At 40.5% G+C, this 13,543-nt stretch overlaps 1 protein-coding gene across 1 annotated transcript in view; it reads right to left on the reverse strand.

The window, feature by feature from the left end:
• Window positions 1–876: 876 nt before the first annotated feature.
• BMP5 (bone morphogenetic protein 5) overlaps window positions 877–13,543 on the reverse strand; it is a 109,545-nt gene continuing 96,878 nt past the window's right edge. The window contains exons 5-7 of the mRNA XM_010995384.3: window positions 7,749–7,825; window positions 6,384–6,494; window positions 877–2,673 (exon numbers count right to left, since the gene is read on the reverse strand). Of these exons, the coding sequence (XP_010993686.1) occupies window positions 2,524–2,673; window positions 6,384–6,494; window positions 7,749–7,825 (338 nt within the window). The 3' untranslated portion in view covers window positions 877–2,523. The remainder of the gene's footprint in view (window positions 2,674–6,383; window positions 6,495–7,748; window positions 7,826–13,543) is intronic.

The following is a 13,543-nucleotide window of genomic DNA, read 5'->3' on the forward strand; positions in this document are numbered from 1 at the left end:
CAGGAATGAGGATTTCTCCTGCCTTGAATTGAGCTGCAGTATAAGCTAATTATTCATTGTAAATGTCTCGCGAGCTGAAATCCGCCAGACTGCCTAGTAGCCAGCAGACTCTGGCTCAGACTCAGTGATGGTGATTACAGGGATGATAAAATGACAGTTCTCTACTTGAGAAAAGAAAATAACAGTTTGGGATTTTCTTTCTTGCATTTCCTCATTTCTTTATTTCAATGTAGATGATTTATTTTTGCCTCCATTTTAAGCAACGTGAGCATTTGTCATTTACGTCCTTCTATTTTCAAAAAGGATTAGGACCATTTTACAAAGCAAAGTACGTGTAAAGCAGAAAAATTCAAAACACGCAAACAAAAATGTCAATACACAAGTAGCTGAAAAGAGCTGAGTCATTTGGATCCTGTTAAAATAGGCCAGGTTATTCTGATTTCAGGTAACAGTTTGAGATTATCGAAGGAATACTAAGAAGTGACTATGATAGTTATTTGAGAATAATGTAGCTGAGCATATGTGCATGTGTGTATGCAGAGATACATCATCTGAGAAAATACTGATGCAGAATATCTTCCTTCTTAAATGAAAGAGAACAAGTAATTTCCATTCCCAATTATTTTTTTGCTCTTTAAAAACTGCCCTTTCTTTGAACAGATGAAGAAAATCTGTAATTCATAGGCAGTTGCTTTGTTCATTTAATAGCGAGTTATTTATCCACAGCACAGAAACTAGTTTTGGCAATTACAGACATGTAATCCACACACATTTGACATCTGCCATTCTTGCAGTCTCAGTTTATGATGATGTACTTACATTTTGTATCCCGCTTACAAAAAAAAGAGCCAAACCAAAAAGCATAGTAGAAACTAACATCACAAGTTTAATATAGAAATATATTTAAACAGCACATTTAGAGAATAATATAATAGACTTTCGTTTCTTATTCTTATAACGGTATACCATCAGTTCAAAAATATATTACTTAATGTACTCCATTATAGTTACTATCAAATTCACTTTAAGATAAACTGTATTTTCAAACAGCATTGCAATATTCCTGGATTACAAGCGAACCCATAACATTTTGAAGCTATTTCTGAGACAAGTTTTATTTGCAAAGTCCAAAAGGGTGATTAATAAACGGTACTTTATGATTACTTCAGATGAACTGTAATAAGGCTAACTGTGAAGCCAACAGAAATAGCAAGTTATCCACAAAATGTCATTCTTCCCAAAGTCAGTGGGTTAAAGAAAAACCTTAAAAGGCAGAGAGAGTGACAGAGAAAATAAATTAATTTCAGAGGCTAGAACACACAGGCACATACACACAACAGAACCTTCCCATTTGGAATTATTTGTGCTTGGAGGAAGGGTTACAGAATCCCCTTCCAAAATAGGGTTTTCAATGAGCTCATTCTCAAAGATATGAAAAATGGATTTCAGCTGTTCTTTTCAAAATGGCAATTCTGTCAAAGCCATTCTGGGATTTGGGGTAATTTCCTCCAGTTCAGTTTCAGTGCTTTTACCCTAAATAAAACCCCCAGCATCATATCAATCAGCAAGCTCGGTTACAAAAGAGAGCTACGGAAAACGGCTCTGGCTGCCTCCTTGCTCGGCTGTGTTTTATGCACGCAGCGTCTCATCGGGGGGAGGGGAGGTGGAACATGTGTAAATATTTCTTTACTTTGGACTGTTTTGAAGTCTGGAAAAAAAAAAATCCGCAGCAGCAGTGTTCTAGACAATAGGCAGACATGACTGATTTGAGGTAAGAAGGTTGTACTACGCTTTTTGAGCGTGAACTTGGAAAGTGATGGCCCCAGGCTCAAGTCTGTCTCGGCGGGATTCCTGAAGCTTTGAGCTCTTTGCAGAATCTACACTCCTCAAGCCAAGAAGGAACGTGCAGCCACACCGATTCTGTTACAGCGAACAGTTAGAACAATTGCGTGCAATCGTTCAGCAACGGTGGTCTGCCTCCCGTGTATCTGTTCGCATCCAGTTCAACATTTCCCTTTATCTAATGAAGCAGAAACTCACAAAGAAAAAACTGTGTTCATCCAAGCATTTTTGTTTGGGTTTTTTTTTTTTTTTTGGTTTTATTTCTAAATCAATACTCTATCATAGTTTTCATTGGCAGAGCATAACCAAATGCGTTCCATTTCCTTCAACAATACTTAACAGTTAAAGGAGTTCTGTCTAATTTCAGAAAATTATATAAAAGTCATATTTTAAAATGTTGAAATGGAATTGGCCTCAGCCTAGCCCATTGAAAGTTAGACTGGGCCATCTACTGCATGAAGCAGTGACCTATCAAATAGATTTTTCTTGAAAAGGCATCCACAAAGGAGAATATAGACCTTTAAATAAATAAAAAATAATACATGATATTGTACATAGGTTAGAGAAATGAAATGAACCAGACTAATTTCATGAAAGTCCCCTTTTATCTGAAAAGATACTTTTTATTGTAGTCATAAACCTTAATACAGATCTTTGTCTCATTACCATTATCCTCTCAGGTTAGTGGCAGCCACACGAACGCACTACCATATTTCTGTATTTTTTCAAAATGACATTGGAGCTGTCATCAAAGTACAGCACAGAGATGGCGTTTAATTTGGTCGGAGCACAACAAGGCTTTGGTACGTGGTCAGGAAACATCAGGTGAACCTGGGGGCAGAAAGAACATTTTGTTTTGTTAAGAAATCAGGTAGACATTCTGTCTGCAGTTTTCAAGCAGATTCTTGTTTTATCACTCACGGTCCAGCACCCCCTTAAGCTGCATACATCCCTTCTCTTATTTATGGTGGGGTGGGGTGTATTCTTAAGCATTAACTCCTAGAGTTGACCCACCAGTTCTAATGACGTGTTGGGGCTTTGAAAAATATTCTGCCAAGGAAGGAAAATTCTCTCTATGGAATATTTAGTGGGAATTTTCCTGGGGGAGAGAACATGGCAACTGGTAGTGGGTTCCTTTCGGTTAAAATGACCGCTTCTGTTTACTTCATGAGAAATCCTGAAGTTACACATGCAATCAATGAAGCCACACGATTGGGCTGTAAGAAGATTTGGATCTAAGAATTATTTGTTAAAAGGATACTTAGACAATAAATCATAAAAAGTATGCCAACTCTTCACTTCCCTTGGTAAAGGAAGCATAAAAAGCACAGCAAAAGAGACGCTGGTAAAACCCAGTGCTTGTTTCAAAGCCACTATTTCAACTCTTCTCCCTGTAATTTTTTTAACCAAATTGGCCAGAGTTTAGCATCCTTTGACTTTCTCTCTCCCCTAGACAAGTGCCAAAAAGCTGGCTAAGCTAAATCAGATGCAGGGAGCCTAGATATTTCACAAAGTGAAGATTCATCTTCCCCCAAAGCCTAAAAAAGTACAAGGAAAGTGAAATGCTTAAGTAAAGGGTTTGTTCTCGGGCAGTTCAGTCGTCAGTAACCGAGCAAGGCGCCAGGACGGGGTCCCCCCTTCCCCTCCCCGCTACCCTGGCCAGCCCTCGGAGGAGTTTATGGGAAGTCCCACTGCGGAGTCCCAGGGGACCTACAAAGAGAAAATACAGCTCTGAGAGTCTTGGCTGCACCTCATCCTGGAGGCTGAGATGATATAGGAGCCCTGCCTGTGGACAGAAACAGCAGGAAAAATGAGGTGAACGGACATGGGCTTGAAATTTCCTAAGACCTCGCGAAACTGGAAGTTGGATGGTTTCTCTGAATTTCAGAGGCAAGAGCACCCCTCGTCAGCTTTCTCCCGTCTCCCCCACATCCGTGATGGATAACCCCCCGCTTCCACCACCTCGGCCCCCTCTCCAAGCCACAGCTCCAAAAAAAAAAAAAAAGAAAAAAGAAGAGCATTCATGTGTTGTTTCTCAAAGATGTTAGTCACAAACATGCGTTCTCTTAACAACAAACACGCCTGTCTTCTTGTTTCATGGCCCTCACAGAACAGGCGTAGAGAGTGTACAATGCCAGGAAAAAAAAAAAAAAAAACAACAAACCAGCCAACCTTCCCATGTACGTCTCAAGGTCCGCCGTGACTTACACCCTGCCTCCCAGGACAGTGATGCAGCCGCCGTCCCGTCCAAGTCTGCGTCAGAGTTTTAAAAAATGTTTGTTTTCAGACACTGCCTTGTAGACTACAGTCCTAAAAGCTGGCAATAGGCAGTTATATATTTATAAGAAAAAAAGAAAAAGAAAAAAAAAAAGAAGAAGAGAATATTTGACAAAGAGCTTTTTCAATAATTAAGCATTGCATAGCCTGAGGAACTTGGATGTGTTAGATACGGATCTAAGAAGCCCAAAAAAGCTCTCGGAGTCACTGAAATGACAGATTTCTCTACGGGCTACAAGGGGCTGTTCCTCTGTGACCCAACAGGGCACATCACTCTCCGTGACTGGCTCTCAGGGGATGTGAACTCTCATGCAGACGAACAGAAGGCTGGGCTCCATGCACCTTCTTTTTACTGGAGGAAGTCTGAATGCACCGTACCCTTCCCTGCACCACACACCTGCTCCCCGCCCTCCCCGGAAATGATATCCTGTATCAAGAATTGTTTATCCTTACAGCTAGCAACGATGAAGGCATATCCGAACTTAAAACTTCCCCTCTTCCCGGAACTGACTCTATACTTTGTACATGGCTACCTCGGTCAAAAGAAAACAGGTTCATAGTCATACAGAGCAACCTTATGGCTACCAGGGGGAAAGAGGGTGGAAAGGGAGACATGGGGAGTTTGAGATTCACAGATACTAACTACTATATATAAAATAAACAAGTTTCTACTGTACAGCCCAGGCAACTCTTCAATATTGTGTAGTAACCTATAATGAAAAAGAATATGAAAACAAATCTATGTATGTATGTGCGTGCCTGTGACATGATGCAGTGCACCAGAAACCGACACAACATTGTAAACTGACTATACTCAATTAAAAAGTTCCAGCAAAAAAAAAAAAATCAATAAAAAGAATATTTACACATGACTACCTTTCAAAATACTCATTTGTTTTCTCCCTCTGTTTCGTGTTTACTCCCGAGTTACCTCCCAAGTTTCCGACAATGCCTACACACGAGTGGTCACAGGCGTGCATCTTTGGGGTCTAGCTTCCCTGCAGAAACTCTGAGGGCAGCAAGATGCCGGCAAAACATCATGTCAAGGATGGAGGCTGCCAATGTACACACACCATTCCCCATTCAGAAGGAAACTGGGGTGCTCTTTCCGTCAACTTTAAAGTTTAAATTAATTGTGGGGAAAAAGTAACCTTCTGAAGAAGTCATCTGCTCACAGACTCGAATAGTTACTCTTTTTGTTGGTCATAAACATGACTCCCCCCACAAAGATAGACTTTTTTCTAGTACCTACGGCTTTCCGACTGCTGTCCACCGAACAGCTCCACTCCCTTCATTGTCTTGAATCTAAAGAGAGATTCAAGGGAAACTGTCCTCTGTAATTTCTCCCAAGAGGTCATGACGTAAGTAAGATACTCATAGTCGGTATTAATTAATGTGTCCCCTTCCTTCTGTCCTAATTATGTAGAGTTAAAATGTTCGTGTTAACCCAAACTTTAACTTGGAATTGTATCACCTGGCCTGTTTAGTCTCTATGCTGGGTAGAGACTAAATTCTGCACATTTCACATCATCTCTTTCTTCGATGAGCCTCCCCCTTAGTCTTCCAGAGGCTGTCCCCCGTCAACGTCAACAAGTTGCACACCTGGGCAGGTACATCAGACTCTCAAGAGATTTCAAGAGCTCATGAGATACAGTCCAGCCATTTAGAGACCAGGAAATCCCCATCTTGCTGTCTTTTTCAGAAAAATAAGCCTAAATTATTAGAGATTAAATCACTGCTGTATTCCTGAGTGTGGAAGGGAAAAAAATAATAAAGATTAATTTTTCCCTTAAAGACTATTTTTAAAAAGGCATCAAGAAATAGACATCAGCCTTCTGCTTATGTTCTACATGGAAGAATTTCCGTAATACCAACGTATGTAACAGAACATTCTTGAATAATTAGAGTAAAAGCCCTCAGAGGCAATTCAGCAGAGCTCTTGTTCCGTGTTTTTGCCGTGATTACTAAGGTACTGCTGGGCCAGAAACAGCCCTTGTGCATCGTGAAGACCTCAGTGCAGAACGACCGCTTTATGTGGTTACTCCCAACTTCCCAGCTGAATCCTTCCCCATTCTGGAATCAGGGTTACCCGCCTGAATTTCCCGACTACATCCACAATTTGCTACTTTGGCCCTAAAAAAGTGCCAAGGGAGCGTGGGAAGATTTAATGCATTTTTAACTATAAATGGGTGTTTGCCTTTAAAATAACTTCATATGAAGCTTGCATCATAAGCCACTTTCAATCCTACAAAAATAAAGCATACCAGAGTCTGGACGATGGCGTGGTTGGTGGCGTTCATGTGAGCATTGAGAGGAAAAGAGCATTCTCCATCACAGTAAAAGGCCGCGTATCCTTCAGGCGCTATAATCCAGTCCTAAAATACACCCACCCAAAAGAAGAAATAATATCACCAAAGTGAAAAGGCAGAAAAGCAGTTCTTACAGAAAACTCTAAGGCATTTCAGCTGGATTGGTTTCTCATTTTGGTCCAACAATTATTCTAATAGGACAGCCTCCCCCAGTCCCTTAATTTATTGTTCAGTTAAAGTTTACAACAAAAGTATAAATATTTTGAAGAGGAACTGTCCTCTGTAATTTCTCCTAGAGGTCACGATGTAAGATATGCATTGCCTGTATTAACCCATGTATTCATGAATGAAAACATAATCGTGAAATAGCATTCTAAATATCATTTAAACAGGAAATGATGAACTCTGGAGAGTTCAAGTGAACCAGAAAGGAAAATAAGAATGAACTTAATTGCGATAATTTCCATTACTTCTTAAGAATGCGTCCCTGCTTTCGGAAGCTTGACAACCTCCTAAAGCTTCAGTATGTGTCCCTCGTTCTGTTTTTCCTTCCACGCGTGCGTTAACTTTATAGTCTCTTTAGAAGGAATGAATTAGAGCAAATTCCTGAGTACTGTACATGAAAAATTTGGGGAAGCTAAAAAGTTGGTGCATGCAACGGTTGCCCTGATATTTTTTTTCCCAGGCTTGCAAAACTTGGCACAAACATAAAATTATTGAACAGTTTGTGTTGAAGGTTTATCACAAATTTGAAAATGCTTACATTTTAATATTACTTCTCAATACAACAGGTCATATTCTGAGGATCCATTGTAATGGAGCAATCCAAACAATTCAATGCAAACTATTGCTACGTAGAGCCATTAAACACTTATTTTGGTTAAATCCTCCTCCTCACCCTGTTTGTGAAGCATATGTAAAAGACAGCAATCAGATTTTTAGGTACAAGAAACAAATTTTTATTCTGTAGATCTACCTTATGACCAGAGGAGGCAAATGGAATCACTCACGTTAATCTGAAAACCTGGCATTAAGACTAAAATTTGGGATATTTACACAACAGCACTTTTTTTCACTTTCTGAAGATCACAGGGTTGTATTTATTCTACAGCATAATTACTTTTTACCATAAGCCCTAATAATTATGTTTCAGTGGTGAGAGGATAATGAAGAAATAAAAATGACGTGGATAATCCACACACTGAATAGTCATATCAAAAATAATTGGTTACTGTATCGGAAAAATTACTGACAAAGATTATGTGTCACTCAGGATTCATAATAAAGCAGAAAAGCAGGGACCAATCTGGCAATTCTTACCTGCCATCCCAGATCCCGGAAACTCACATAGAGTTCATGCTTCTTACAGGCTTGTTTCTGTTCACTTGTGTTATAATCTGAAGATGAAAATCAGATTTTAAAGGAAATGTCAGCTTAGCAGGTATCCTAGTATTTCTTTTGTGACATCCCTGACAAAAGAAAAAGGAGGCTGTGTTTGATGTTGTAAAACCTGAGTTCGAATCTCAAAGCGAAAGCCACTCGCTTAACCAGGTGAACTTCAGCAAGTCACGTGTCCTGAGTTTCTTCTTCGGTAAAATGCAGACAAGACCATTTACCTTGCAAGGTTCTAATGAGGATGGGGCTGGATCCTCTCTGTTGTGACGGTGCTGCAGCCTGCTGCCTGCCCCTCAATAAACCCTCATTCAGTAATTCACTCAAACTACAGTGGCTTTTCATATATCCATGTATATTAAATATTCACACAATAGGTTTTAAATTCTCCCATGAGGCAAATACCCAGAAAGGACCAACTGGGATGTTATGGGGTTGATTTTATTTTAATAAATATCTTAAACTCTGGATGCCCAGAGTAGGGAGTCTGATTGCCCCCCTCCCAGACCCCCACAAATTTGTTCCTCCTGTAGATGACTGATAGTCTTTCCCTGGCCAAGCAAACAAACCAAAAATTGGAATCAAATCATACTCCTTCTCTCACTTCCACATTCAATCTGTCAGGAAATCCTTACCCATTTTATCTTCATTAAATACCTCCAAAACTCACCGACCCTCAGCACCTCCATGACTGGTTCTGGTCCAAGTCATCATCATCCCGCAACTGAATCACGGCCGCAGCCTCACCGCTATCTTCCCGCTCTGCCCTGGCCCCTCTGCATCAAAGCAGCCGAGGGGACCTTGACCGAGTCGACTGAATCCTGTCCCTCTCTGGCCAAACGTCCCACTGAGGTTCCCAGTATCGCTAAGGCTCACCAGGCTCCCTGTGCTTTGGCCCCATCACCCCTCTGACCTGTTTCCTCTCCGTCTCTCCACTATGTCGGTGCCAACTCCTTGCTGTTTGGCACCCAGGTCATCTCTCCCACCTCAGGGTCTTCACTGTCAACCCCTACCTACCGTCCCCCACCAACTCTACTTCACTAACACCTATAGCTTCTTCCACTTTTCTCTCAAGCGTCATCTTGACAGCGACGCCTCACTGACTGCCCCGTTTCAGATCGCAGTGCCCACTCTGATACTTCTGATCGCCCTCCCCTCGTTTGGTTTTTTGTTGTTTTTTTTTTTTTCCATTTTGCTTATCATCCTTCAATAGGCATTGACGTTGACTCCTTTATCATGTACATTGTTTCTTGCCTGTTTCCTCGCTCTAGAACGTCAGCTCCGCAAGAGTCAAAATCTTTCTGGATCCCTGTTGGTTCCCCACAAGAGTGAAAATCTGGCTGGGTTCCTGTCGGTTCTCTGGTCTATCCCAAGTGGCAGGGACAGTGCCTGGCACATAGCAGGTACCCAATAAATATCTGAGCAATTGAGGAATGAATTCCTCAGAGAGTTCCAGAAATGATTTGAAGCAAAGGAAGTACACAGTTTTCATTATTTATTTTGGAATACAATCTGAAAAACCCATAACCTTTTATTGTTGTTTTGAAGAATTAAGAATAGAGAATCCCAAAGTTGCATCTGGAATAAAGTAAGAAACTGAAGGAAGACAGAGCATTACAGAAAATCTATATTGTTGTCTTTGGGGTTTATGCATAATTTAAACAAATAATATTCTAAAAGCTAACCCACTTTGACTATTTCCAACACAAAATATGTAAGAGGAAAAAATGTAGGGAAATTGAAGCCGCTAAAGAACTTATTTTCAAAGAAGACAGCTAAGGTTTTCATCCAGGAATGAATGTGACTATCCCTCTGCCAAATCAGTGTAGCAGTTTGCTGTGAAAATGAAGGTCTGTCTTCCAGGTGCCACCTCCCAGTTTAATGAAGGTGCCACCTTCCAGTTTAATCGTCCTCAGCCTCTAATGAATATTTAGGCACCTCAGCCGTCCAAGGGGCCTGTCTTAGCGGCCTTTCACAGTGACTTCAACTAATTATTTATTTAATGTCAGCCTAGAAAACAAGAAAATGATTCAGTTCTGAACCCAGAGACTCTTTCCTCAATCAGAGTTATTTCTGTCTGCAGTCGCCTTCATTAAGACACATTAAATATGTACACAGTGACAGAAAATGGAGGGCAGAGAATTTGAAACTTAGCACTCTTATTCTTTGGGTAAACGTCTCTCTTAATCGAAATAGCAAAAAGAGTTAACTTTATCCAGGCAATGAACAAGCGTACTGTGACAGTAAGTACAATAACATGAAATGGGTAAGTTTGTATCGTTTTTAGGGAAAAGGAATAACTAATTCTGGTATTTGTTTGATTGCATAAACTTCTTGGTATTTAGGTTTTTGAAAAAGTCAGCTATGCATTAGACTAAGTTTAATTTGCTGGCGCAAACGTTTTCTCTAAAAGGACACACAGTATATACTTCAGACTAAAGTCCTCTGTCAATGACTCATTTGCGGTTGTATCATGAAAGCAGCTGTAGGCAATATGTAAATGGGTGGAGGGGGCTATATTCCAATAAAACTTTGCTAATGGGTGCTAAAATTTGAATTTCCAATGATTTCTGCATGAAACAAAATATTATTACATTTTGAGTCTTTTTTCAAACATTTGAAAATGTAAAAATCATTTTTAATAACTGGGCCATCCCAAAACAGGTGATGGCTCAAGTCTTACTGCATCAGGCAGTGATGGGGATATTTATTCATCCTTGTCTTATTTGAAAACATTGAATGAAAATAAAGACCTTGGAGCCAATAACACACACAAGTGTATGTGAAAAGCCATAAACTATGTATGTGGTTATTTGAATTCTATGTTTATAAAAAAAGACAGAAAGTAAAGCTTAAAAGTCAAAATATATCTGTTCCATCTATGCAGTTTTTCGTGCAGGCTAAGCGATGTATATAATGTAACATCACATAAAAGGTGACGAGCAATGAAATTTATAACAGAATCTGGTTCCAAGAGTCTGATTTCATAGAGCGTTAGGACCATATGCTTATTCTGTCAGAAATAAAAATTAATGGTACTGAGCTAAGTAAATGTTGTACCCAAACAAGCGAGGTCTGCAGCTAGGTTTGCTGAATGGTTGGCAGAATAACCCGTGGGAGGAGGGTTGAAGAAATTAGACTCGTATCTTTAAAAAATATTGATTGGCCATCCTTCAAATATTAAAATGAGATGGGCATGGTCGTAGCGTCAACGAACCTGCCTACAAATGAAATGTCACGCCACAAACTGCTAAATGGTCTGGTGCCACAGCCAACACTGGAAAAATATTCCTCAACCACAAAGCAGGTATCACACGCACCATAATTCCCTTTTTTGCCTCGTAATGGTAATAATATCTGAAACCAGTCCCCAGATATTGAAAATATCGCCCATTTGTTTATGGTCAATTTCTGGAAACCATACAAATTTATGGGTTTTTTTTTTTTTACTAGCTATTTAATGATTTGTTTTCTTCTAGTTTTACTGAGATAGGCTTGACAGACACCCTGTGTAAGTTGAAGGTGTGCAGCGTCATGCTCTGACTTACATACATCATGAAATGATGTTCACAGTAAGTTTAGTGAACATCCATCGTCTCATCCAGACACAAAATTAAAGAAAGGGAAAAAAATGTTTTCCTGTGATAAGAACTCTTAGGATTTACTCTCTTAACTTTTATAACGTACAGCAGTGTTAATTATATTTATCACTTTGTACATTACATTTCTAGTATTTACTTATAACTGGAATTGGTACTTTTTGATTGCCTTTATCCAATTCCTCCTTCCCCCGCCCCTCAACAGTGCAAATTTAATCTCTGTCTTTGTTGGATTTTTTTAAAAAATTATTTTGTCTTAGGAAAAAAGAAGGGTGAAAACCAAAATGAAATACATGGGGAAAAAAATATCCTGAGACTACATAGGGCTTCAATAGTCTGTCCACTAGTCCCTAAAGAAACAGCCAAATAAATAAATACATCTAGCTTATTAGCTATGAAGGTACAAAAGAAAATCAAGTCCAAAAAACTCCCTTTACCACTGTGGGTTTCCTTTTCTTTAAAATCGAGTGTTAATTTCCTTAAGGAGTTAAATATAGATAAATCTATAAAAGAAAAGAAAAAATCCAAAATAGAATTTAACATTTAAGCACATTAATAGCTTAAACAAGCCAAATATGATGAGATACCATGTTTCAAAACAAAGGAGGAAGGGTTAACACTCTCTTGCTTGATTCCCAGAGGGAGATACAGGAAGTTAACTTCTACAGCATCAAGAAGTTAATTAATTTGCAGGAAGTGAAAATGACAAATGACTGAAGGTACAAGAGGTAAAAATCGTAGGAAAGGTGTGATGGTAGAGTACTCAGTCGTAAATTTTGATATGACCTTGGGGGGTAAACAAATTTACCATAAACCCCAGACAAATAACGATCCCGCCAAAAATGAGGGATTTCAAATGCTATTGCTACCTTAGCTTAATCCCCATTTCCCACAGCCAGTGAATTCCTCGCCTGAATTTACCTACAACCCGGTAGGAATTACTGTTATTTATCTGTGTAGGGAAAACTGTGTTTTGTCCATGTATGAATGTGTGGCACAAAACAGACACTGCAAAATGACAACTGTTGGTGTGTTTGCTTAACTCTGCCTAGCAAAGCGTCTACCTGAGTGATGCAAGTAATATTCTCACCTTAGAGCTCATTGACGCAAAAACCCGCCCACAGACCTGAGTCTCCAAACGCCTGCCAGCTGCGCCTAGGTTTCCCAGATGCCTTCCTACCCACCATTTTCGCTGCTGACCTCGCCCTCTTTCCGTGCTGTCTGCTCGGTTAACAGGGTCCCCACTCAGCTAGTGGTCCACGCCAGGAAATTTATTATGTTTCTTGATTTTCTTTCTTCCTGCCTCCTACCCTATGTTACATCCATCCATAGCGCCCTCGGACGGACCCACCTCTAGCCTGGCTGGCCTATCAGAAGCCCTCCACATTCTTGGTGCCCTCATACTCCCTCAACGTCCTCTTTGGTAACTTGGTCCTTGGATAACACTTCATCCCTGCTCTCCTCCTAGCTCTCTGACAGTAAGTCTTTTGCCTCTTTTATGATATTTACTTGAAGTGCCGACGTTCCCACTGGAGGCTCCATCCTCGACATCTCCCTCCTGCGCTGGTTTCCATGGCAGCATCAAGTCCTGTGCTGCATCTCAGCGCTGGGCTCGTGGCTGCGTCTTCTCCCTGCACCTTCCCCTTATTCTTGATGCTCCCACCTCCAGAGTCCCGCTGGCCCCATGCCACGTATTGTGGTTTCCACCTCCCGTCTCTCCAATCTTATAATCTTCATTGCTTGGGGTGTTGGGTTAGACTCCTAATCATACTCTGGCCTCCAGCTTCCTCCCTTGGCATCCTGTCCTTCATTCTGATGCCAAATTTAACTTTTTAAAATGCGTATCTGATTAGGACACTCCTTTCCCCAACTGCCTGCGCAGAAGCACCACAGCCCCTGACCATCACTCACAGACTCCTTATGACTTGGTCCCTGCGTGGTTTTCCAGCTGACATCACACTCCTCTCACACAAGAATACTTGCACCCCCAGCCATTCGAGGCCGGTACCTGGCTCCGTAACCGAGCTCGTAAGTCTGAAATGGCTTCACTCAACCCTCCATTTCCGGAAAATGTCTATTCTTTCATAAGTCCCTCATGAGGTCTTGTGGGGCATCCCTGGGCAC

Source organism: Camelus dromedarius, chromosome 19, assembly GCF_036321535.1.
Source record: "Camelus dromedarius isolate mCamDro1 chromosome 19, mCamDro1.pat, whole genome shotgun sequence".
Classification (NCBI taxonomy): Eukaryota; Metazoa; Chordata; class Mammalia; order Artiodactyla; family Camelidae; genus Camelus; species Camelus dromedarius.